Source organism: Pipistrellus hanaki (genome assembly GCF_964339955.1).
Source record: "Pipistrellus hanaki genome assembly, chromosome: 16".
Taxonomy (NCBI): domain Eukaryota; kingdom Metazoa; phylum Chordata; class Mammalia; order Chiroptera; family Vespertilionidae; genus Pipistrellus; species Pipistrellus hanaki.
Genome location: NC_140518.1, coordinates 1,941,819 through 1,966,559, shown reverse-complemented (window position 1 = coordinate 1,966,559; position 24,741 = coordinate 1,941,819). Strand labels below are relative to the sequence as shown.

The window sequence follows — 24,741 nt, the reverse complement described above, 5'->3', positions numbered from 1 at the left end:
CCACTGCCTTAGGGAAAAACACTTAAAAAACATCTTAATAATGTTCTAATGTCTTTAACCTGAATCAGAACTTCTGGGTAAGGGTAATGCCTTACAGCAGTGGTCGGCAAACTCATTAGTCAACAGAGTGGCAAACCGCAGCTCTCGAACCACATGTGGCTCTCGAGCCGCAGTTTGCCGACTACTGATCTAGGCCCTGACTCCTTCCTTTTTTCCACTTGGATTACTTGGAAGCTAGTCCTAGTGATCAGAGATATTTCATTCAGTTTATCCAAAAGATAAGGCTTCTTGAAAAAAATATTAGCCCACCTAAAATGCTCATAGTAATTTATTAATGTCATTAATATGATCAAATAGCATTTAAAATTTTCTAATGCATGATTTTTGTACTCTTTTATTTGTTAAAATCAAGGTAGGGATAAAGTTCCCCTATTGGATGATGTCTCAGATCTGTTTTTCTTTAACGTTTTTAAGGGAAGTGCACACAGGAAAAAGCATGTGAACCTCAGTGTGTGCCCAGGGAACGTCCCCATCCCCCATCTCCTCCTCTGGAATTCACTTGGTCGAGAACACGGGAGCCCTGTAGTTTTCCACGGCCCTTCTGGCTGGCTGCCCGTGGTTTCGGCCGGCACGCTCCTCTCTCTTTCTCTCTCTCTCCTATAAATTGCAGGTTACATCCAGCGGCTTATCAGATCAGCTTAGCTTTGGGCAAGACTATTGGGTAGGTGCTACTGGTTCTTGGTTCTTGGGGTGCCTCTTTCTTTTTAAGAAAATATATTTTATTGATTTTTTTTACAGAGAGGAATAGAGAGAAACATCAATGAGAGAGAAACATCAATCAGCTGCCTCTTGCACACATCTTACTGGGGATGTGCCTGTAGCCAAGGTCCATATCCTTGACCAGAATCAAACCTGGGACCTTTCAGTCCCCAGGCTGACGCTCTATTCACTGAGCCACACCGGTTTCGGCTTGGGGTGCCTCTTTCTGATGGCATCGTTTGAAGGTGGCTGGGATGTGACCATCAGGCCAAAGCCGGGCCCACGCTGGCGGGTGAGCAGGGTGTGATCTAGCTGGAAAATGGTGGTTCGAGTTGAAAAGGTGTGACCCAGTCATGACTGATTTTCTCATGAGGTGGGTAAAGTGTCCCCGAAGGAACTTCCAGAACAACATCCTGTGCAGTAGCAGCATCAAACGCACAGCCGCCCAGGGTGACCAATGAGAAGGGAACAGAGTGACACTGATGGAGAAATTGCACGGTGGTTAGAAAGCCAGCTCGGCTGTGTGGGCGGGCATCTGAGGTGTCCCTCTCGAGTCACTAGCTCCTCTTCGGGACCCCGAAATGTCACGGGATGCATCACACTCGCGTTGCAAAGTGGGCGCCGGAACCGCGCTTCTCTTGCTGAAAAGGGCAGACCCTGCCTCTCGCCTTAGCTCCATCCCACGGCCCGGACGTGTTGACAGGTGGCTGCTGGGTCCCACCCAGCCCCTCCCCAGCCCTGGCGTTGCATCATTGGCGAGAATGTGGTCCGGGCACTGCAGGGGAGGCCTGCCGCTTCTACGCCATCAACAAGAAATGGGGAAGCGCGAGGGCGCCCGCAGCTCCGGCGGCCGCCTGGGGGCGGGGCTCAGAGCAGACCCCCGCCCGGGGCCCAGCCTTGTCGGAGCCCCGCAGACTTCCCTGTTCCCATTCGGCGGAACTGCTCCCCCGGAGCCCGCAACCCCCACTGGGTGCTTCGCCCCGCCCCTCGACCTGGCCCCGCCCCATGACGTAACCGGGCGGAGTCAGCGTCCTGCGGCGAGAACAGCCGAACATGGAGCCGACCCCGCTCGGAGCTCCTCCCACGCTCGTTGGCGCCTGCGCACTCGGCCCGGCCCTCTCGGCCCCACCCCCTCCCTAGCAACCGCGGCTGCGCCCGCCTCCCGCCTCGGCCGCGTCCGCGCACGAGCGCCGCTTCCGGCCGCCCGGCCCCGCCCGCCCCGTCACCCGTGACAACCGCTGGAGCCGCGCCGGCCCCGCCCGCGCCCGCCCACTCCCCGGAACCGGCGGCGGAGCTGCGGCCGCGGCCAGTGGAGCAGCGACGGCGTCGCGGAGCCGCCGGGATGAGCGCCTCCCGCCGCCCCGCGTCCTGGGCCCGGCCCTTCTGACAGAGGTAGGCGCGCGCCGCTGCGGCGGGCCCGAGGGCGCCCCGGCGCGGCCTCTCCCGGCGCCGCTGCCGCCGCGCCCGGCCCACCCTTCCCGGCCCCCGGCTCACCTCGGCTCCCCTCGGCCCGGGCCCTCGGCCCCTCTGAGCCCCCCGGCCTCCTCGGCCCCCAGCCGGCCTCCTCCCGCCCCCGGCCCGCCGCCCCCGCGGCCCTCGCCGCCCTTCCCGTACGGGTCGCTCCCTCCCCGCCCCCGCCCGCCCGCCCCGGCCGCCCCTCCTCGCGGGCATGGCGTTTGGGGGCCGAGCCCGTGGCTGGCGCTCCTCCCGGGCCGGCCGGGGCCTGGGGCCGCCGGAGCCGCCGCTGCTCCTCCTGCCCGGCGCCCCGGGGCCCGGCCGCCCCGGTCTGGCCGTTGCTGATGTTTCAGGACCAATTGTCCTGCAATAGAGGCTGCCCGGGCCTGGGTGCCCGTGGCCGGGGTCACTGCGACTCCCACGTAGCACGGGGCCCTGGCCCAGAGCATCGGAGCTGGGCGCTGGCGGAGCCTGCGAAGAGGCAGGTTCTCGGCGGGGTCCTCCGGGTCCTGCGGGGCCGTGGTCCTGGGTGGATGTCACGGCGCCTCCACCGAGCTCGCTGCTTTTTCATCCCCTCCCCCTCACCGCTTTTTATCCCGACAGCCTCCTCCTCACCGGAGCTCCCCAAACTAACTTCCCCGGGTCAGTTTTAAGAAGATTCTGGAATCCCCTGCTGTGCACCCACTGACTAGAACCCGGTCCCAGCGGGCCAGGACCTGCAGCGGGCCCCCGAATCGAGAGAGAGAGAGAGAGAGAGAGAGAGAGAGAGAGAGAGAGAGAGAGAGAGAGAGGGAGGGAATCCACGCTTGCAGACTCTTGGCTCCGAGTCCCATGAGGTGAACCGGGTCCGAGGAAGTCACGTGACTCGCCTGAGGTCGCCAGGCGTTCGGCTGGAGCAGTTTCCAGCGGTGGCACCGGGACCTCCCCGGGAGCGGGCGGAGCGCAGACCTGCTCGGCTGTCACCTGCAGCGGGAGCTGGCGCAGGCCGTCCCTGTAACTGTGCCTCTCTCTTACCGCTTTGCCTCTAGACTCCGGGCTCTTGGAGGCTGTTCCACGTCTGCTTTTGAGGGTCCTCTCAGCGCACTCAGCGGGAAACAACACCCTGGATGACTACCCTCTGCAGGCAGGTGGGCGCTCTGGGTTTATCTTCTTTCTCAGGGTCCCCAGGGCAGCACAGTGTTTTCAGAAAAGCCCAGGGGGCCGGGCCGGCGAAGGAAGCGCCAGCAGGTCACTGATTGCTGGCCCAGGTGCCAGCTGTGTGAGGCCGGCCCTTCCGGGGAGCCGGGCCCTTCCGGGGAGCCGGGGCTGCGTTCCGGCGGCGCGGCCATGTGAAGGCGGGTGTCGGAAATGGGGTCTGCACACGTCCAACGTGGGGGTGGACTGGTTTCCTTCGAAGTTAGCTCTTTTTATTTTTTATTTTTAAGAATATGTTTTAATAAAACAATACATAAAAAAGAAAAAAAAAGGAAAAAGAAAAAAATTTAAAAAAATGTTTTTATGGATTTCAGAGAGAGGGAGGGAGAGGAAGAGAAGGATAAAAACTCCAACGAGGAGAGGGGATCATTGATGGGCTGCCTTCTGCACACCCCCTCCTGGGGATGGAGCCCACAACCCAGGCCTGTGCCCTGTCCTGTGTCATGAGTTCATGCCCAACCACGGTGCCACACTGGTCAGGCTGACTTTGAAATATCAGTGGTATTTTTCTCACCTCCCCCCTCCCTTTGTTCCCCACTGTTACATTTCTGTGTGGCCCTGCACTTACTACCTTAAAGCGCCACCGTTTTTAGTGGCCTCTGGTAGAAGTTGTGCAGGAGAAAACGATTAGGAGCAGTTGGGTTGCTATCAGGTGGTGACATCTCACCACGGGAAAGGAGCACCCGGGCTGCCCTGGGAAGGCCCAGCAAGGCAGCTCCAGAACAGTCCTTCCGGCCTCCGGCCAGCTGCTCCCTCATTGCCGTGGGCTTCCCTCGCCCTCTCCTCTGTCCATTACCCCCCCTGCCCGGCTGAGCCTTCGATTTGTGTGCGGGAGGTAGGAGCTGTCATACCAGCCCCCGGAGGTTCCTTCCCGCCAGTAGAGTGTAGCGTGACGTGCCAAGTGCAGGCTCGGCCTTCTCCGTCCTGTTATCCTCACGTGTGTGCTTTGCAGGAGTGAGAAGATTGCAGTGACGGCACAATCATGGTGCAGAAGTACCAGTCCCCCGTGCGGGTGTACAAGCACCCCTTCGAGCTCATTATGGCGGTGAGTGCAAGCTTGTCCGTGTCCTCTGGCTCCTCACGGCTTCTCGGCGTTTGGGTTGATGGTCTATAAACTGATTTGTTTGGCCCCATTGCTCCCTTTGTACTGTATGTTTTATGCTTATGAGCTGTATCTAGATTCTGTGAAATGTTTTTCCCCCATTTTTTTATTAAGGTATTATATGTGTACATATCTTACCATTGCCCCCCCCCACCCCCCCAATAGTGTGAAATGTGTTTAAACTCTAAGCCTCTGGAAATCAAAGTCTGCATGTTTGTTTTCAAACACACCCCTCGGGTAACGCCCCTCCCTTTGAAACACAGAAGTGGGTTCTGACGGACGCCTCTTCCTCTGGGTTGTCTGTGTTTTGTTGGTTAAAGTGGAACCAGGACCCGGAGCGCCCCCCTCCGCTGCCCTGTGGGGAGAGCGTGTGGTCAGGGTGAATTCCTTACTGCGGCCGAGCGCCGTCCGATGGGGTTTAGTTGGCATTATCCTGGTTACTCTGCTGAATTCGTGTTTGCCCCTAACATCAAGTTCATGAGTCAATGAGAATTCCAACACCGGAGTTGCTAATCTTTGTTATTTACCTGAAGAGTTTGGCTGAAAATAAGCATTTCACTAGATGCAATACCCCGGCCATCCCCAGCGCTTTTAGCTAAAACCCGCCATCCCCAGCGCTTTTAGCTAAAACCCGCCATCCCCAGCGCTTTTAGCTAAAGCCCGCTGTCCCCGGCCTCAGAGTGGGTGTTGTGCCCTCCCCTCAGTGCACTGCTAAGGTCTCCCATGGGCACAGGAAATGCTTGTGTCCCCAGCATGTGCTGAGGAAGGTGTCAGCTTGGACCAAGGTCAGGAACACAGCACACCAGCCCCCTGATCAGCCCCACCGGGCCCCTCTCAGCCCCCCACCCCCCAAGCACGTGGCTGGATGTTCTTTCTGTTCTATTCACATTGAAACTCAGGTGTTCAAGCCCCTCTGCTCTGCATGGTCAGTGAGTTTATCCAGATCCATCCAGTTTTGAGAAACAAAGCCCCCTCCAGGGAGTAATTAGGGTTGGGGAGGGAGGTACCCTGTACTCGGAGGGAGGGAGTGGTCCTGGCAGGTGCTCAGTGCAATCAATCAATCAATTGGTTTGACAACAGAGTGGCCACACCTCCCCAGGGTCAGACCCTTTGTGCCTGCCTGTCGCTCCCCCAGGAAGGCCCCTTGGCCCCTCTGCCAGGTGCGAGCTTTTGTCGGTTTCTTTTCTGGAGAGATGCTGAGCTCCCTGTGGCCTGAGTCCGTGTTGATGGCAGCCGCTTATGAAACAGCTCGCCCCCTGCTTGCACGGGCTGTGTGCGGGGTCTGTGTGCAGGTTTAGTGTTTGGTTGGTTGTAAGAGCAAAGACTCGCTCCAGGGAGCTGGAGGAGGAGGAGGGGGAGAGGAAAGGGGAGCAGGAAGGGGGGAGGGGAAGGGGGAGAGGATTGTTAGGCTGGCGATAGGAATGGTGCGGAAATGCAGGAATGTGGGCCGGGAGGGAGTTCCTGCAGTGCTGGGGCCTCAGCCACGTTCTCCCTGGTGAAGGTCCAGGGAGAACTTCCCCAGCACCAGCCGGGCCTCTGTGTGCGCAGCCTCTCCCCTCCACCAGCAGCCGCTCTACCCACTCCCCGTGCTCCCTCCTCGGATGGCAGCCCATGTGCTTGGTCAGCTGGTGAACCCCGCGGCCCAGTGCAGTGCTGGGGCGTTCTCGCTGCATTCTTTCCATTTCTGAGCGGCCACTGCTTGTCATGCTTCCTCGTGGAGATTCTAGTGAGACTTGGCCTGATCAGCCTCCCCAGATCTCCATGGGGACCCAGTTCACCGATGCTTCCTCCATCTCCGTCCGCAGGCCGTCCTGCGTTCTGGGCAGCCCCCTGTGGAAGGGATCACCCCCGAACGCCTCTGCTTTTCTTCACGGGCCTCCGTGTCCTAGCTCCGTCCAGCCTCACCTCACAGGCTGTGCGAAGTGCAGCCCAGACACTGTCTTCTCTGCGCCGGGGTGCCCCTCGCAGCGCCGGCCCGCCCTCCCCTTTCTTTGGATACCTCCTCCGGTCTTCAGTGTTTGCTCTTCCCCATCTGTCTCTGGGAATCTCTCTTTTTTTTAATCTTCACCCAATGATATTTTTTTCTATTGATTTTCTAGAGAAAGTGGAAGGGGGGAGGGGAGAGACAGGGAGGAACGCCCATGTGAGAGACACATCATCGGTGATCGGTTGCCTCCTGCCTGCACCCCTGACTGGAATTGAACCCAAAACCCTCCAGTCTGCAGGCTGGTGCCCTGACCACTGAGCGAAGGGCCAGGGCGTCTGGGAGTTTTAGTCTCCCTGACCCACCCTTTCCTGCCGCGCCGCGGCCTCTCCGTCCTCTGAGCCTCAGCGCAGGCAGTGTGGTCCTGTCACCTGTTAGCGGAGTTTCTCTTCTCAGATATTCCTGACTTTTTTCGAACACCTCTATAAATTATGCGAACCCTGCCGACTAGGGCCATAGCAGTGGGTTACGCGATGCACTCTTACAGGGTGAATGAGCAGAAGGCACTTTGCTCGTGTGCAGTTGATTAAATGGCCGAGAGGAAGCGTGCCTTTTTGCTCTTTTCATCCTCATTTTATTCTGTTTTTTTCCCTTTTCTGTGCAGTTCTGAGTTGCAAATAGGGTATAAAACATTTCATCCCCAGGGAACTGGGGCTCTTATTTATGTCGCTGTTTAACCCACCTTCCAGTCCTGGTATCTGAGCGGAAAGGGAAAGCACTTCATGGAGTTCGCGTATTGGCAGGTGTGAGGAGGAGGCCTCTGAGCACCTGCCGGAAGGCCTGGGGCGCCCGCCTGGGCTGGTGAGGCCCCGCTCGGCACTGGGCAGGCAGTGCTTGGTGCAGGCAGTGCTTGGTGCAGGCAGTGCTTGGTGCAGGCAGTGCGTTGTTCGCCAGGGCCCCGGAGGTGGAGGGGCTGTGGGGCTGGTGGGAGGCTCCACTCACGTTCCCTGAAGAGGAGGTGTGGTGGCCACTGTTAGCACCGATGCTTCTTTCTTGGTTTTCAGCCTGTCCAAGAGAAGCCGACAGCTCTGCTTGCTTCTCCCGGAGTGATTTCACACGTGACAGTGCGTATGATGCATCGTAATTTCGAGCGGTACTATCTGACGTCAGGGCTGCTCGCCTTATTTTCCAGAAAAGCCTTTATGTCTGTGTCATCACCGCTCCACGAGCTGGTGCCGTAGCATCCTGGGATGTGCGGGGCCGCTCCGGCCAGAAACCCGCCCTCTGCACGCCCGGACCTCCTGCCGGGCTGGGCGGCCACTTCCGTCACGCACACCGAGTCTCCGCCCTGGCCGCTGCCCCAGGCGCGCTCACTGTAAATCTGAACAGGCCACTCGCTAGTTTAAAATCCTTCAGTGGCTGCACCTCACCTTCAAGAAGTTCAGCTTCTTGAGTGTGGTCCAGAGCTTCCCCTCTGCCCCCCCTTTCCCTGTGGCTCCGTGGCACATGCAGGTCCTACACCCACTTCGCAGTCCTCTGTGGGGTCCGGGCAGGGTCTGCAGTTCACGTGATTTCTCATGGCCTCCGTGCCTGTCCACCAGCCTGCAGGACCCCTTTCCCCCTGCTCACTGTCTGTCTGACTCTCCCCCTCCCCCAGCTGGAGCAACTGGCCAGTGCCCTCTGGCTGGGTCCCAGCTCTGTGCTCTGCTGCTCGCTGCCGCGCCCGGTCGCTGGGCCTGCTGGCTGCCCCTCGGGCACGCGTTTTGATGCTGCAAATCCAGCCATCTTGCTTTTCATCCTGAGTACATAGGAGCCTCAGAAGTAGGTCTGAGCACAGACTGAGGGAGCCTCGGAATGGCCCTCCCCTCCCAGCCCCTTTTCTGCCAGGTCTCTGACTGACTGCCGCTCCCTCGGGAGTGGGCCAGACACATTTGTCCTTTGTGACCTGCTTCCTTCACTTCGCGTGATGCGTCACTGCTGATGTGGAGCCCGTGCCAGCATTGCCTTTGGGCGGAGCGGTTTATTTTGCGTATGGACCACATTTTGTTTATTTACCATCCGTGGGTTGGGACTGCTTCCATTTTGGGGCCATTATGCTTATTGTACAGTTTCAACTGTAATGTCAACCAGAAATCATTGCATACCTCTTAGGTTTATTTTTTGTCTTTTATATTTGATAGATTCTAGATCTAAAAGATAAGTTCCTGAGGAATTCACTTACTGTATCTCACCCCACGCAGTCAAAAGATAGCTCTAATTTACATTTCGTGACTGCCGTGCTGTGAGTTTCTTAGAGAAAGAGCAGCGTCTGACAGCAGGTGGTGACCGCCGGACGCAGAGGGGCCGGGCAGGGAAGGAGCGGCAGGCGCTCCGGGGCAGTGTGGACGGGCGTGTGTGAGGCGTGGAGTCAGTGGGACGGAGAGAGACCCCCTGACGGGTCCCGCCCGCTCCTGCTCACAGCCCCTGACGGTGCAGTTTTATTGTGGCCCCGAAGCCACGTGACACTCCATCGCTCACTTCGCCCCTGTGTGCGGGCGGACGGCAGCTGGAGGTGACAGCTGTGCGCCCGGGCGCCAGTGCTCCTCTGAAGTTGAGCTTATTTTTCACGCTCCGCTCCGGAACGGCAGTGCGCTCCCGCCCTCCCGGCTGCAGAGGAGTGCGAGCCGCTGCTGCTGTCACATACAGTTTGCTCTTTATCAGACAAAATCGCATGGAAAACCGGGGCTTGCTGTGGATCCCTTTGGAGCATGAGTCAGTCACGTGATTGCTTTAAAGACACAATTAAGCCCGTGGAAAACACGAGAAGAGAGACCTTTCGGAGTACGCAGCCGCTCCGGTTTGCCTGGGGCTTTAAGAAACTGGCCAGTGAAACATTTGACCTTCCAGGCTTATTGACAGAAATAAGATACTTAAGTATCAAGACCTACTTAGAGTCTGGGTGCTTCTAGTTTTTCCAGCTAGCGCCCTTGAATTCTCTGACAGGGACGAGTTAATGCTTTTATTTTGACCATCGAAAAAATACATAGAGTCCTGGCAGGTTTGGCTCAGTGGATAGAGCATCGGCCTGGGGACTGAAGAGTCCCAGGTTTGATTCCTATCAGGGCACATGCCCGGGTTGAGGGCTCAAACCCCCGTAGGGGGTGTGCAGGAGGCAGCCGATCATTGGTTCTCTCTCATCATTGATATTTCTCTCTCCTCCCTTCCTCTCTGAAATCAATAAAAACATATTAAAAAAATACATAGACAGCCGAGACTGGTTTGGCTCAATGGATAGAGCGTTGGCTTGGGGACTGAAAGGTCCAGGGTTCGATTCCAGTCAAGGGCATGTACCTTGGTTGCGGGCATATCCCCAGGGGGGGGGGGGTGTAAGAGGCAGCTGATCGATGACTCTCTCTCATCGATGTTTCTAACTCTCTATCTCTCTCCCTTCCTCTCTACAAAATCAATAAAAATATATTTAAAAAAAATACATAGACACATGGAGAGAGCTGGATTCTGTTAGTCTGAGGTTTGTGTATGTTTATTTTTTGGGCACCAAATGATACTACTTTAATGGTTGAAAGCAAATGCGAGAAGAGTGGAGGTGGAATTAATAAGTAGAAGGTGTGCTGGAGCCAGTGCAGGCTGAGTTCCTGGCATGGGGGTGGGCAGACCGGTTTAAATAGAGGGGCGGTGGGCGGGGAGTCAGCGGCTGCCTCGGGCCGGGCCCATCGGTTCCTCTGCACGGCGGACCGGCTCCGGCCACGCGGTCATCCTTCCCGTTGACTGTGTGCCGCTGGTTTGGTGTGACATTGTGTGAGTCTCCCGGGCTTCGAACAGATCTGAGTGACATTACAATAACAGTAACCGGGCGGCACTGAAGGTCCCCGGAACCTGTGCTCCGGGAAGGAGCTGGCAGTCGCAGGTGAAGGAGCGTTCTCCGCGCTCGAGATTTGCTTGCTTTGATTAACGCAGCCGGCCAGGCCCGCGGATCGGGTTTTGTTGAAACCCAAGCAGAGGTCGGGGAGAGATAAAGGCTCTTGTGTTACTGTCTCCGCTTCTCTTGAGCGGGGCTGGCTCGGCTGTGTACCGGCCATCCCTCCTCCCAGCCAGTCAGGAGCGACAGCCTCAGCGTTCTGTCATGGGGCTTGAGGGGAGGCTGAGGGAGGGGTCTGACAGGTCCGTGGGGCCGCCCTCAGCGGGAAAGGAGGAGGAGCCCTCTGTGCTCTCCGTTCTCCGGGTCCTGTGTTGTCCGTGAAGGCGGTTTGAGAGCACTGTGTCTGTCTTTAACGGTTTAGAACTTTGAAAGCAGTTCTTTGAGAACATTAAGGCATGCACACAGGAGGCCGGGCTGGAGGTGCCACAGGGTCTGCCCTCAGAGGCCCTGCGTCTGGGAGGACTGGGCAGGGTGGTGCCGGGCTCAGCTGGGTGGGGCAGTGGGCAGCCGCGCCACCTCCGTGGGCTCTGCTCTTGCCCAGCGTGCAGGCCAGCGGGAGGCCTGGGGGCTGAGGAGCCGCCGGCTGGGAAGCAGGTCACGGCCGTCTGAAGGTCTGAGGGCAGGGCAGCGTCCCGTGCCCATCGCACTGGCTCTGGCGGGCTTCTCCCCGCCGGCCCGGTACGGCCCCAGAGCTCGCGGGTCAGTGAGGGCTGCAGCGTGAGGCTTCCACATGTGAAATGGGGCCGCAAATGTCGTTAACATCCGTCACCCCGGAGTTACCCTTCTTTCTGGTGAAGATAACTTCTTAGTTACTCTCTCAGCAACTGACAGTGAGTGCGGGGACAGGACCGCTCTTGGTCACACGCTGTCCCTGACATCTCCGGGACCTGCTTATCTGCCGCCTGGAGCTCTTATCTGCTGACAAATGGAGACGGGCTGCAGTGCTGGCCAGCGACGGCCTCCCCAGCTGCCTCGCCTGCTCTCGGTGCAGCCTGCCCGTGGGTCTGCACAGCCCACCCGCAGCCGCCCCCTCCACACAAAGCCGGCTCGTGCCAGGCAGCCAGCAGCACCCGCCCGGCACCCCAGCTCCGCAGGCCGGCTGCCGTCCTCCCACCACTCTCCCGTGTCTCCCTCCTGCCTGCGCCTGCTCTCTGACCCGGTGCCCTGCGGGGGCACACACACACACACTCCCCCAGACTCCATCCTCGGGCCCACGGAGTGGGTGGTGGTGGCCCTGGCATTCAGTCTCGGCCTGTTGGTGCGCAGGCTCTCCCGTGGCGCTGCCCTGCACCTGGCCGTGTCTAAGCCTGAGTGACAGGCTCAGGACAGGGCGTGTGTGTGTGTGTGTGTGTGTGTGTGAGAGAGAAATGAGAGCTTTGTCCTGGAACAGTGGCTGCGCCCCGGACTGTGGGAACCGGGCTGGTGTTTACGCCATGGAGACCGGGGGCAGTGAGCTCTTCCCCTTCCCTTCCGAGCGCATTGTTCCCTCTTCTGTGGAAAAGGTTAGCGCCATAGCACTGAGCCCGCAGGCTGCCTGTGACCCTAACCTTTCCCAGGACGCCTCCTCCCCGCTCCCTCCCCCCTCCCTCCTCCCCCTCCCCCTCCCCTCCCCCTCCCCCCTCCCCTCCCCCCTCCCCCCTCCCCTTCCCCCCTCCCCCCTTCCCTTTACCCCCTCCTCCCCCCTCTCCCCTCCCCCTTCCCCTTTACCCCCTCCTCCCCCCTCCCCCAGCAGTGCCTCCCCGCCCGCTGCCTGCAGGGCATGCGGTCTGGTCCCGCAGTTACATAACAGCCAGGCCACGGTGCCTGTGCTTCCTCCTGCGACAAAGGGACGGCCACTCTCAATGCCCACAGTGAAACAAGGCCTTTCTGTCTTGTCTTTGCCTTCTTTTCCTTTCCTTCTAGAAGGAGAGAGACCTGTGGGCTATTATCAGCAGCTCCTTCCCTCCTTGGGAACGGAACACTTGCCTACCGGAAGTTAGCTGTGGGGTGGGCACTCAGAGCCTGCTCGCTATTTTCAGATTCACTTCGCCAGGGGTTTCTAACCGGTACAGCCTCTCTTCCGCACATAGACCAAGGTTTCCAGCAGCAGAGCTGCGGCTAGAACAGGCCTGAGACTCCGCGGTGTAATCAGGTTAGCCGTAAGGATCAGCATCGGCGGCTCTGGGTTCTAGAAGAAGTTAAGCCACGTTCAGGGCATCTGCCCACAGCCAGGCCCGGGTCAGGGTTGGTTACAGACCCAAGTACTCCTTGGGAGCCAGACTATCAGAGCACCTTTTTGAACTTGAAGTGTGGCTCGTGACTCCAAGGAACGGAATTTTAATTGTTCCTTTAACTAAATTTAAATCGCTGCCAGCTTAGACGCGAGGGCGCAGCCGCCATCTGCGCGCTGCGGGAAGAGTGGCGCTCTCCTGCTTGCCGCCAAGCTCTCGTCCCTCCTCCCCCCTTCCTTCGGGGACATGGCCACGGCCAGCTCGTGTCAGAGGTGCATGGTGGGTCCCTGCTGTGTGATGGAGAACCATGTAGTTAAATACAGACATGTTCAGTGACGTCTGTGGGCCGTGTGAGTCTCTGTGTCATCAGGGCGCCCAGGCTGGGCAGTGCCCGAGGTGCAGTCCTCACGGATGATGCCCTCAGCTTCAGGGGTCTTACCGCCTCAGCGGGTCACTGTGGGGCGCAGGTGCTTTCAGTGCGGGGACCTCAGGGTAACAAAGTCCGTCTCTGCGGCCCCGGCCCGCCCTGAGCAGTGACCGAGGGCTGGCGCGGGGAGCCTCTGGCCGGAGCAGCCGTGGCCTGCCCCCGCAGCCTCCTCCCCCCAGGCGGCCTGTCCCCAGCGATCACCTCCGGACAGAAGCAGCCTGAGGGCACGGCGCCCGGCGGTCAGAGGTCACCGGGCCTTTCGAAGGAGGCCCGGGTCCCGGGAAGGAGCTGCTCCGGAACACGCTCCGCCAGCCCGTTAACTGCGCGGCGGGTCTGCGGCCGCCTGCTCTGCTCCCGGTCTCTGCTGCGGAGCAGAGCCAGCCTGCCAGGTTGTCAGCAGGTGTTTGGATGAATAAGGCTTATCAAGACGAACTGGATTACAACTGTTCCTTTAAGGCTCAGATTTACACAAGTTTTAATTCTTATAAGTAGCTCATGAACACATTTGTTAAAAAATAGCATGGATTGGGACCTCAGTTTAGGAGTGGAAGCTTCTCTGAGGGGAGGTGGGATGGAGCGCACAGAGCACTGATGGCGGTACCAGGAGCCCCAGGGCCTGGCCCCCGGGGGCTGTCACTCTGGCATCTAGATTAGCCTCGGGGCGCACGTGCTCTGTGCCTCCGCAGCGGACCAGTGCCCGAACTGTTCATGGAGCGGCTTGGGCTCCAGCCAGCATCCCAGTAAGCCGTGTCCTTGGCCAGTCTGGGCGGTTCTTGGAGCCCGCCTGCTGTGCTCCTGCTGGGTTTGCTCTGGTTCCTTACCCAGCACAGTCCCCTCCCCGCTCCTCCTCTCAGCAGGCCTTCTGCTGCGCCCCGCACTGAGTGCTGCCCCGAGGTCTTGAGCAATTTTCTTGTCAGCGCAGTTCTAGAAGGTTCCCGCCTCCTCGGTCTGCTTTTCCCTGTCCTTTGCGGAGAACGGTGCTTTTCATCTTGCCTAGGCAGCCATGCTGGTGCCTTCCACTTTTGTGTTCTCTAGAACCCAGCACAGTGTCTGCATACGGTGCGCCCTCGGTACCCACCTGTAATCTTTTAAAATATATTTTTATTGGTTTCAGAGAGAAAGGGAGAAGGAGAGATAGAAACATCAGTGATGAGAGAGAATTATTGATCGGCTGCCTCCTGAATCCCCCCCCACTGGGGATTGAACCTGCAACCTGGGCATGTGCCCTTGACCGAAATTGAACCCAGGATCCTTCAGTCCGCCGGCCGACACTCTATCCGCTGAGCCACACTGTCTAGGCTTGATCTGTAATTTTGATCGTGAATGAATTACAGAATTTTAACTCTGAGGGACTTTGGTCAATTTACTACATTTTCTCGATATGTTGTATTTTGGTTGTTTTTGTTTGTTTGTTTGTTTGGGGTTTTTTTTGAGCCACTGGCAACTTCTAAGAGAGACTTAAGGCATAGTTCATGCATGGATTTTCCAGAGCAAAACGAGAATTGCTTATAAATAAATCCACAGCTAGGCCTGGTGCCATAGGTACCCAAGTGGGTACATGGAAATCAGTGGCTTAGCTGGTTGGCTAAATTGGAAGTGAATGTAGTTCAGTTTAAAGGAAGGCTCTTTAAATGGAACTTCTTTTATATGGGTTTTGCTGGCAGGATGCAATATTAAGCTCAATAATTCTCAAGTTAAAATGTCTTTGCACAGTGCGAGCTTTTCATGTCAGAGTGGCATTCAGATTTGATGGGAAAACTGGAGGCGCTGCTGCCACGCCCCCAAACTGCAGGCTCAGAGCCGCTTTTGGAAGCGGAGTGGGCGAAGGCGGGGGAGGCAGCGGGTTAGCAGCAGGCAGCTCCCCGGGCAGGTGGGGCGTGTGTGTGTGTGTGTGTGTGTGTGTGTGTGTGTGTAAGCGTTGCTGGGTTGCACACAGAGGCTGAGCACATGGCTGCAGCGTCCTCTCTTCCAAAGCCGCGTTCCTTTAAGGGGAGACCCCGAAGGACATTCTCCCTCTGCCACGTCAGCCTGGAGAGCTCGCTCTCCTAGACCTGAGCGTGGTCAGGAAGAGAGCCGGTGCCTCGCAGAGAATCGGTGGGAAAGGGACCTTCGGGAATGAGAACCGCTTTTCCCGTGCGGGGGGAGGAGGCGAGGGACCGGGCGCCTCGGGGTGCTCAGTGCGGAGGCTGCGGGTGGGCTCTGCGGCCGGACGGGGTGGGAAACAGGGGCTTCAGGTGAGCACCAGGGGCTGGCGTCTGGAAGCCTGTGGCTGTCGCTCCGTGGCCTGCACGGTGGCGCCAAGTAAACTGGTCCAGGACCTGCGTGTTTCCTAGGAGTTGGGTGGATTATATATATAGCAAGTCTTCCTTTAATTAAGTAGTTTGTTCCAAGATAATTGTAGGATCAGGCACACTGGCAGTGTTCACAGGCAGGAACATGGCAGCCGCTCTTTCCCACCCCAGTGGCAGCGCCTGGAGGAGCTCGGCACATCTTCACCATCAGGGCCTGGCGTGGCCCCATCACACACAGAGCCTCCCCGGTGCCCCTGCCGCCCCCCCCCTCCCCTCCTGCCCCCCACACACCCTCCCTCCTGCCCCCCCCACCCTCCCTCCTGCCCCCCCCACCCTCCCTCCTGCCCCCCCCACCCTCCCTCCTGCCCCCCACACACCCTCCCTCCTGCCCCCCCCACACCCTCCCTCCTGCCCCCCCCACCCTCCCTCCTGCCCCCCCCACCCTCCCTCCTGCCCCCCCCCACCCTCCCTCCTGCCCCCCACACACCCTCCCTCCTGCCCCCCCCACACCCTCCCTCCTGCCCCCCCACCCTCCCTCCTGCCCCACCCACACACCCTCCCTCCTGCCCCCCCACCCTCCCTCCTGTCCCCCCCCCACCCTCCCTCCTGTCCCCCCCCACCCTCCCTCCTGCCCCCCCCACCCTCCCTCCTGCCCCCCCCACCCTCCCTCCTGCCCCCCCCCACACCCTCCCTCCTGCCCCCCCCACCCTCCCTCCTGCCCCACCCACACACCCTCCCTCCTGCCCCCCCCCACCCTCCCTCCTGTCCCCCCCCCCACCCTCCCTCCTGCCCCCCACACACCCTCCCTCCTGCCCCCCACACACACCCTCCCTCCTGTCCCACCCATACACCCTCCCTCCTGCCCCCCACACACCCTCCCTCCTGTCCCCCCCCCACCCTCCCTCCTGTCCCACCCACACACCCTCCCTCCTGCCCCCCACACACACCCTCCCTCCTGCCCCACCCACACACACCCTCCCTCCTGCCCCCCACACACACCCTCCCTCCTGTCCCACCCACACACCCTCCCTCCTGCCCCACCCACACACCCTCCCTCCTGTCCCCCCCCCACCCTCCCTCCTGTCCCCCCCACACACCCTCCCTCCTGCCCCCCCCACACACCCTCCCTCCTGCCCCCCACACACACCCTCCCTCCTGCCCCCCACACACACCCTCCCTCCTGCCCCCCACACACACCCTCCCTCCTGCCCCCCACACACACCCTCCCTCCTGCCCCACCCACATACCCTCCCCCTGCGTCACCAGGATGCTCTCTGTTACTGTAATGTTATCATTGCAAGAATGTTCCAAGAATGTTTCAATCTGCGATCCATTTTGCCCCAGCCGGTTTGGTTCAGTGGATAGGATCCAGGGTTCAGTCACGGTCAAGGGCACATGTCTGGGTTCTGGGCTCGATCCCTAGTAGGGGCCGTGCAGAAGGCAGCCAATCAATGATTCTCTCTCACCATTGATGTTTCTCTCTCCCTCTTTCTCTCTCCCTCTCCCTCTCTCCCTCTCTTAAGTGATAAGTAAATATATATATATTTTAAAAAGGAAAACAGAAGAAGATACACACACAGAAATCTGTGACCCATTTTGAGTTAACTTACAATTTCAGGGTTCTGGTGGGGGCCCATTTTTCGCCTGTGGGGTGCCGTTCCTCCAGGGACTGTTGAAAGCCAGTCTCCTCGTTGGGTCGCTGAGCGGCTTTGTCAGAAGTCTGGGCCTGTGGTGGGTTAGTTTATGGCTGCGGCTCTGCCCACTGAGCTGCTGTCTGTCTCTGCCAGCCCCACCCGGCTGCCTCCGGTGGCTCAGTGAGCCTGGGTACCGCGTCCGGCCCTCCCGTGTGTCTGGGGGCCTCAGATAGAGCCTCGCTGGGATTTGGAGGAACCTTGTGAGATTTCTGGATCCGCATGGGGAGAATTGGCCTGAGGAGCAAACCAGAAAGCGCCTCTCGGGGAGCTGGAAGCCGCGGCCTTGCTGACGATCGGGAAGAGGCTTTACCAGGGTGTCCGTCCCCTCCTCACCCCTTTCTCCACCCCAGGCCTACGAGAGGAGGTTCCCCACGTGCCCGCTGATCCCCATGTTCGTGGACAGTGACACTGTGAACGAGTTCAGGAGCGAGGACGGGGCCATCCACATCATAGAGCGGCGCTGCAAGCTGGACATAGACGCCCCCCGGCTGCTGAAGAAGGTGACAGGCCGAGCCCGCGAGCGAGCACGCACCCGCCGCCGCCGCCGCCATGGCGGCCCTGACACCTCCTCCCGTGTCTTCACAGATCGCCGGCGTGGACTACGTGTACTTCGTCCAGAAGAACTCGCTGAACGCCCGGGAGCGCACTCTGCACATCGAGGCCCACAACGAGACGTTCGCCAACCGCGTCATCATCAAGGAGCACTGCTGCTACACCGTGAGTGGCGCCCGCTCCCAGCCCTGTCTGCGGGCGCCCCCTCTCCCGTCAGGCTGGCCCCCCCCCCCAGGCTGGCTCCCCCAGGCTGGCTCCCCCAGGCTGGCCCCCGTCAGGCTGGCCCCTCCCCCGTCAGGCTGGCCTCCCCAGGCTGGCCTCCCCCGTCCTCAGGCTGGCCTCCCCCGTCAGGCTGGCCCCTCCTCAGGCTGGCCCTCCTCAGGCTGGCCCCCCCAGGATGGCCTCCTCCCTCCTCAGGCTGGCCCCCCCTCCTCAGGCTGGCCCCCCCTCAGGCTGGCCCCCCCTCCTCAGGCTGGCCCCCCCCCTCCTCAGGCTGGCCCCCCCTCCTCAGGCTGGCCCCCCCCCTCAGGCTGGCCCCCCCCCTCAGGCTGGCCCCCCCCCTCAGGCTGGGCCCCCCCTCCTCAGGCTGGCCCCCCCCCCTCAGGCTGGCCCCCCCTCAGGCTGGCCCCCCCCCCTCAGGCTGGCCCCCCCTCAGGCTGGCCCCCCCCCCCTCAGGCTGGCCCCCCCCTCCTCAGGCTGGCCCCCCCTCAGGCTGGCCCCCCCTCAGGCTGGCCCTCTCCCGCGGTGGGCGGCAGGTGCACTCAGAGTGCAGGCGGCAATGCTGCCTCGGTCTGTGTGTGAGTGTGTGTGCCGCCCACTCCGCCTTTACATGTCTACTGAAGATTGGGACCTCCAAGTGGTGCTGGGTACATTGAGTGCCCTACAGCTTCACCCTTACCACCGTTTCCAGAACTTTCCCTCCCAGATCGTTAGAATAACCTCCTGGGTCTCCCGCTCCTCCCCACCCTCCTATAGAATCAGCCCTGAGTCCCTAGCCACACGTCTCCACCCCACACACACACACATAGTGTGTCAGATCACGTGACGTGGCTCAGAACCCAGCAGGGATGGCTTGGCACTCAGAGGCCAGACCTCTGCCGCCCGCCCGCCTCGTGCCCAGCCCGCTCCCTCTGCTGTCCGTGCCGCAGACGGCCTCGCAGGGACCCCGCTCCCGCCCCCACCTCCTCCAGCCCTGGTGACGCCCTCCCTGGTGACGCCAGCCTGAATGTTTCAGAAATAGTATTTTGGTCTTTTCGTTTTGAACCTCTCTGTAACTTTTTATCTGCTACTTTCAGGGTAATAACATTATTTGGTAAAATAAGTTTTTTCTTATGCTGACTAGTTGATTGAGGGGCAGACGGATAACATTCTCAGTTAACAGTTAGCTAATGTAATTTTTTCTCAACCTAAAGGTTCACCCTGAAAATGAAGATTGGACCTGTTTTGAACAGTCTGCGAGTTTAGATATTAAGTCTTTCTTTGGTTTTGAAAGTACAGTGGAGAAAATTGCAATGAAACAGTATACCAGCAACATTAAAAAAGTGAGTCTGATTTGGAGTTTTGTGGGAAGTGGGGGCAGGCGACCCTGGGATGCTCGTGCTGGCGGGCTTTGTGGGAGGCCGGGAATGGGGTACTCAGGGTCCCCGCCATTTCTCTGGGAGACTGCTCTGACCTCCCCGGGCCTCAGATCCCAGTGCCCAGAACGCTGGCTGCCAGTGAGGTGGAGGAGCCTGTGCCCTGGGCCGGGCCCTCTTGGCTGGGACGTGCGGGGTGGAGAGCTGGGTGAAGCGGGAGCACTCACTCAGCTGCGGCCGAGGTGCCCGCCAGGACCTGCAGCTGGAGGCGCCGCCCCCGGCAGAGCTCGGGGTCCAGCCTTGGGTCATTGGCTCATCTGCATGGAAGAACTTTCCTTCTCGTTCTTTTTTTAATTTTTAAATATAGTTTTTTTTTTTCGTTTTTTTTTAAGTGTACTGATTTCAGAGAGGGAGAAAGAAAGAGAGAAACATCAGTGATGAAAGAATCATTGATTGGCTGCCTCCTGCACACCCCACACTGGGGATCGAGCCCGCAACCTGGCTTGTGCCCTTGACTGGGATCAAACCCCGGGACCCTTCAGTCTGCAGGCCGACACTATCCCCTGAGCCCCTCAGGCCGGGCTCCTTCTCGTTCTTTTGCTGCTGCTCATTATTGTGGAGGCTGGGTTTGAGCTGCACCAGCATGGGGTTCTGGGTGCTTTCGAAGGCTTGTTTCATTTGGGGCTTTGGAAAGAATTTGGATTGAGACACAAAGCACGTATTGCGTGCAAGTGCGGCAAAGCAGTGCTTCTAATTAGTCATAAAGTCTGGCTCTTTAGATAGCCCTTCCTAGACCGCTGGAGAAGAGGAAGTAAATGTGAGAAACAAGAGCGCAAAGGCGTTCGACTTCCCTCTTCATTCCCAGCGGCTGAGTTTTGCTGGTGTGTGAAAGCCTGGGAGGCGGACGCGTGCTCACCTTCGCTGTTTGCTTTGCAGGGGAAGGAGATCATCGAGTACTACCTTCGCCAGCTGGAGGAGGAGGGCATCACCTTCGTGCCGCGCTGGACCCCGCCGGCCCTGGTGCCCTCGGCGGAGACGGCCGCGCCGGGCCGGAAGCGCGCGGCCTCGCTGGCCTCGGCCGCCCCGGAGGCGGCGCAGAAGGACGGGCTGAGCAGCGAGGCCCTCGGCAGCCCGGGCGGGGCCTCCGAGCCTGCCGCGGGCACCCCCGACGGTGGGTGCATCCCGAGGGCGGCACTGCCGGGCCTGCCCGCAGCCTCCTGTGCGGTGACTCTGCCTCGTAGTTCCCGGAGGGCCTCGCAGGCCCCTCCTCCGCGTCGTGGCGGTGTCCTCGGGGAGGCACTCGGTCTCTGGAGCGGCGGGAGGGCCTGTGAGGCTGTGACACAGACGTCTTCCGCCGACAGCAGCTGACCGCACCTCGGGATGCGGGTGGCACCTCACGGTCCGACACAGCTCCTCCTCACCGCTGCGTGCTCACTGTGCGGGCGCTGCTCTAAGCCCTTCCTTTTTTTCTTCTTTCTCTTTTTAAAATATATTTTATTGATTTTTTACAGAGAGGAAGAGAGAGGGACAGAGAGTCAGAACATCGATAAGAGAGAAACATCGATCCGCCGCCTCCTGCACACCCCCCTCGGTGGTCGTGCCCGCAACCGAGGCACATGCCCCCCACCGGAATCAAACCTGGGACCTCTCAGGCCGCAGGCCTACGCTCTATCCACTGAGCCACACCGGTTTCGACTCTAAGCCCTTTCTGAGCAGCCCTCTCATCATGCCTGTGGGAAGGCAATGCTCCACGGGGCACTGAGCTGCGGAGGAGTCTGCGTAGGGTCGCACGCTGTTCCTGGCAGGGCCGGCAGCAGACAGCGGCTGGCTCCGAGGCTGTCAGCTGGGCTGCGTGTGAGCACACACACCCGCACACACACCTTTTTCATTTCCCAGTGACACCCGTTGTAAAATAAGAAAACGCCAGAAAGTTCTACCACTCAGGAGCCTTGTCAGATGTTGATCTTTACCTTCCGCTCCGTCCTCGGAGCTCAGCGGTGCCCCTCGCCGCTCCAGAGGCGGCAGGCGTGTCCCTGGCTGGGGCTGTGCTCTGTGCTGCACTTCCTTTCCCGCCTCATGTTTGCAGTGTTTGTAATGAGCCTAAGCATGAAAAAGGTTTCCGTGTTCTTAAACACAGCTCTGCTCACAGTGGGCTCAGATCCACTTGTTTCATTTCATAGTTGTAGACATGTGAGCTCTCTCTGTGTGACTCTCAGTGGAAAGGCACTGAGCCCCTCGGAGGCCATTGTTCTGCCATGAGCAGTGCTGACATTTTGCAAATGGAGGGACCTGCTGGCACCGAGGGGATAGGATAGATCCACTGGTTACCGGGGCTGTCCGTGGCTGGGTTTCAGAGGCTGCCCTCGGCGTCCAGGGGTGGCCGGGTGCCCCTGGAGCCCTCGGGTGTCCCTGAGTCCTGAGACTGGACCGCACGTAGCTTCGCTGAGCAGGCCCTGTGGCACCGCGTCCGGTGTGCTGGTTGTAACCGATGCCGCGACTTCCGTTGCAGACAAGTTGGACGCGGACTACATCAAGAGGTACCTGGGCGACCTGGCTCCGCTGCAGGAGAGCTGCCTGATCCGGCTGCGCCAGTGGCTGCAGGAGACCCACAAGGGCAAGGTGAGGGCCCCCCGTGCTGTGGGGACCGTGGGCCTGGGCAGTCACTGTCCCGCCTGCCACGGCTGGGTCTGCGTGGCGCCGGTCCCCGGCGGGCTCTGGAGCCCTGTCCGGGTTTACAGAGAACGGTCTCGCTTGGAAACAGTGACACGTTTAGAGGTGGAAGGTTGTGAACAGGTTGTTCAGAGACTGGAAATGAGCTTTGGTTTTGAAGGTTTTGGTAGAATTTGGGCCTCATGAGGACCAGGCTTTGTAATGAGCCTCAGGCTAACGGTCTGGAAGTGCAAGAGGCACGCTGTGTGCCTGGTCACGCTGTGTGCCTGGTCACACTGGTGTTACTTAGGGAAGGGAGCCCAGGGCCACACTGACTAGTTGCCTCCTACATGCGCCGATCAGGGCTGGTTGGCCTGGGGATCGAGCCTGCAAACAGGGTAAGTGCCCTTGACTGGAATTGAATCTGGACCCTTCAGTCTGTGGGCCGATGCCCTACCCACTGAGCCGCACTGGCCAGCACCAGCCCCCTCGTGAGAAGTGGGCGATTGAGAGTCTTGCCCTTGGAAACTGTTTTCCCGTAGCAACTTCCAGCATTGCTCACCGCGCCTCTCCTCTGTAGATCCCCAAAGATGAGCACATTCTCCGGTTCTTACGCGCCCGGGACTTCAACATCGACAAAGCCAGGGAGATCATGTGCCAGTCGCTGACGTGGCGCAAGCAGCACCAGGTGGACTACATCCTGGACACCTGGAACCCCCCGCAGGTCCTGCAGGACTACTACGCGGGCGGCTGGCACCACCACGACAAAGGTAGGCAGTGTGGGGCGGGCCCTCGGGACGTGCGGAGGGAGACTCCTCCCGCGGGCGAGTGGGCCCTGGAGGCGTGGCCCTCCCCTCCCGCAGCCCGAAAACGCGGGCGCCGTCACCACGGCCTCCTGGCCACTGGGACCGCCGGAGCCTGGGGCAGGCCGGCCCCGAGCTTCCTCAGGCTGAGCCGCCCTGAAGGACGTGGTTCGGGGCTAAAGCCAGAGGCTGGGCAGCTGAGGGGCACAGTGCTGGTGGGCACGCCAGGCCTACCGCACCCGGAGGTGGAGGGCGCACAGCCCAGATCCCACCTCAGCAGGGAGAGCGGCAGCTCTGGGCGGGGGAGGAGCAAACACAAGCCGAGGACGGAGCCACCTAAACCAGGAACGCGTGTGCGCCACTCGGGGCTGCTGGGGACACTGGCCATCAGGCCATTTCCGTCCTGTAGCTGTTCCTGGTGATGCTGGCCTCCCAGGCCCTGGTGGAGCAGGCCAGCAGCCTGTGAAGTGGATCCAGGTGCTCACGGAGAAGCTGTCTGGGGGGGGGGGGGGCTCAGCCCTGGGTGTGAAGTGAGGAGCCGAGCCCTGTGCCCGGGGCACCCCTCTTCCGCCACCTGCTGAGCTGCTCTGTGGGCGGCTTTGGTTTTGGCAAGAGTGGGGCTCCTGCACCCACAGAAGCTGCTCTCAGTGGGACATGCAGCACCACGTGTAACCCCGCCTTCCTCCTGCAGACGGGCGGCCCCTCTACGTGCTCCGGCTGGGGCAGATGGACACCAAGGGCCTGGTGCGGGCGCTCGGCGAGGAGGCGCTGCTCAGATACGTAAGTGCTCGGCCGCGCCTGCTACGCGGGATTGGGATGTCGCTTTTGTCACAGGAAGGAAAGCTGTCAGTGTGTGAGAGATGTCGGAGGCGGGCACGGAAGTTATAAAAACATTGACCCAAAGGTCACCATAGCCCCTCGGATGGCCACTGGGCGCTGCATCCTCTCTGACCTTCCCCCACCCTGACCTTCCCCCTCCCTGACTCTCCTCTCGAGATTCTCTCACCCGACCTCTTCACAGTGGCCTTCCCCCTGCACCGCCTCGATCCGGGCTCCTGCATCTTCCACCTCAACCAGTCTCCTTCCCTCCCAACTCACTCGCCCCTCCTCTGCAGCCTCCACAGTGGCAGTTACGAGGAGAGGAGTATGATCCTCAATTAAAAAGACGAACAAAGCTTTAAAAGGCCCATCCGTAATCCCATGATCCTAACACCCCCCGCTGGCGTACTGTGTGGGCTCTCAGCACCTGTGTGTGCTCATACGGGTGTGCGAGCACATCCACACGCACACGCACACGCACACGCACACAGACAGGCCGCAGGGAGGCTTGTCATCCAAACAGCGTTCCTCAGGCCGCACCCTCTCCGGGTGGTAGGTGTGGTGTCGTCCCCACTCGGCGGCCATGCCCCCCCACGGCAGGCACGCCCGCCCGCCTGTGACCCCGCCCAGGGTACGTCCCAGCCGCAGAGGACAGCACCCCCTCTCTTCAGAGGGAGGCCCGCTGGGGATGGGCTGAGTGTGTCAGGAATCCTAACAGGCGCCGGGGTTGGTGTGCTTATCCAGTCGCCGTGTCTGATGCTGGGTCACCCCAGGCTAATGGCGTTCCCGTGGCTCTCACGCAGGTCCTCTCCATCAACGAGGAGGGGCTGCGGCGCTGCGAGGAGAACACCAAGGTCTTCGGCCGGCCCATCAGGTAGGCTGCGCTGTCTTCCTCTGCTGACGGGGTTGGCATTTCTGACCCCGGAGGCTTGGCCAGGCTGGTTAGTCTGCTTGGTCCTGAGAGCCCAGGGTGGCAGGTTAGGGTTAGTCTGGGTTTTTCATTTGTTAGGGGTGGGGCAGCGGGGGCGCCAGCTTCAACCATCAGTGAGTGCTCCTCATCCTACTGCTGGTCCCAGCGAGCGGCTGTGTGGGACTGAGGGCTGAGCAGGTGGGCAGAGGGCCCGCCGGAGGGAAGCTCTGAGGGCAGGACTCCGAGGCCGGTTCCCACCGCAGCCTCGGCTCCGGGACAGCGCTCGGCTCTGGGCACGGGAGGCTCCCCGCAGGCTCCCCTGCCGCCCGGTCAGACCTGCTGGCCGCCGAGCACGTTCGGCCGAGGCGGGGCGTTGCCCGTTAGCACCGGGCTCTGGGCGTGCAGGGTGCCACGCTGACCGTGTGCCGCTACAGCAGGTACCAGTCTAGCGCGTAGCCTGCT

At 60.1% G+C, this 24,741-nt stretch overlaps 2 protein-coding genes across 3 annotated transcripts in view; one reads left to right on the top strand and one right to left on the bottom strand.

Annotated features, from left to right (window-relative positions):
* Nucleotides 1-1,972: 1,972 nt before the first annotated feature.
* SEC14L1 (SEC14 like lipid binding 1) overlaps nucleotides 1,973-24,741 on the top strand; it is a 259,583-nt gene continuing 236,814 nt past the window's right edge. For both annotated transcript variants that reach the window (XR_014792968.1, XM_084861949.1), the window contains exons 1-11: nucleotides 1,973-2,151; nucleotides 3,243-3,341; nucleotides 4,361-4,453; nucleotides 17,323-17,472; nucleotides 17,558-17,689; nucleotides 18,937-19,065; nucleotides 20,035-20,269; nucleotides 21,608-21,717; nucleotides 22,328-22,517; nucleotides 23,242-23,330; nucleotides 24,173-24,243. Coding sequence is in view for 1 of the 2 variants with exons in the window: in XM_084861949.1 (XP_084718075.1) it covers nucleotides 4,391-4,453; nucleotides 17,323-17,472; nucleotides 17,558-17,689; nucleotides 18,937-19,065; nucleotides 20,035-20,269; nucleotides 21,608-21,717; nucleotides 22,328-22,517; nucleotides 23,242-23,330; nucleotides 24,173-24,243 (1,169 nt within the window). In the remaining variant the exon portion in view is untranslated. The remainder of the gene's footprint in view (nucleotides 2,152-3,242; nucleotides 3,342-4,360; nucleotides 4,454-17,322; nucleotides 17,473-17,557; nucleotides 17,690-18,936; nucleotides 19,066-20,034; nucleotides 20,270-21,607; nucleotides 21,718-22,327; nucleotides 22,518-23,241; nucleotides 23,331-24,172; nucleotides 24,244-24,741) is intronic.
* SEPTIN9 (septin 9) overlaps nucleotides 11,153-24,741 on the bottom strand; it is a 139,783-nt gene continuing 126,194 nt past the window's right edge. The window contains exon 12 of the mRNA XM_084861958.1: nucleotides 11,153-11,294. Within this exon, the coding sequence (XP_084718084.1) occupies nucleotides 11,168-11,294 (127 nt within the window). The 3' untranslated portion in view covers nucleotides 11,153-11,167. The remainder of the gene's footprint in view (nucleotides 11,295-24,741) is intronic.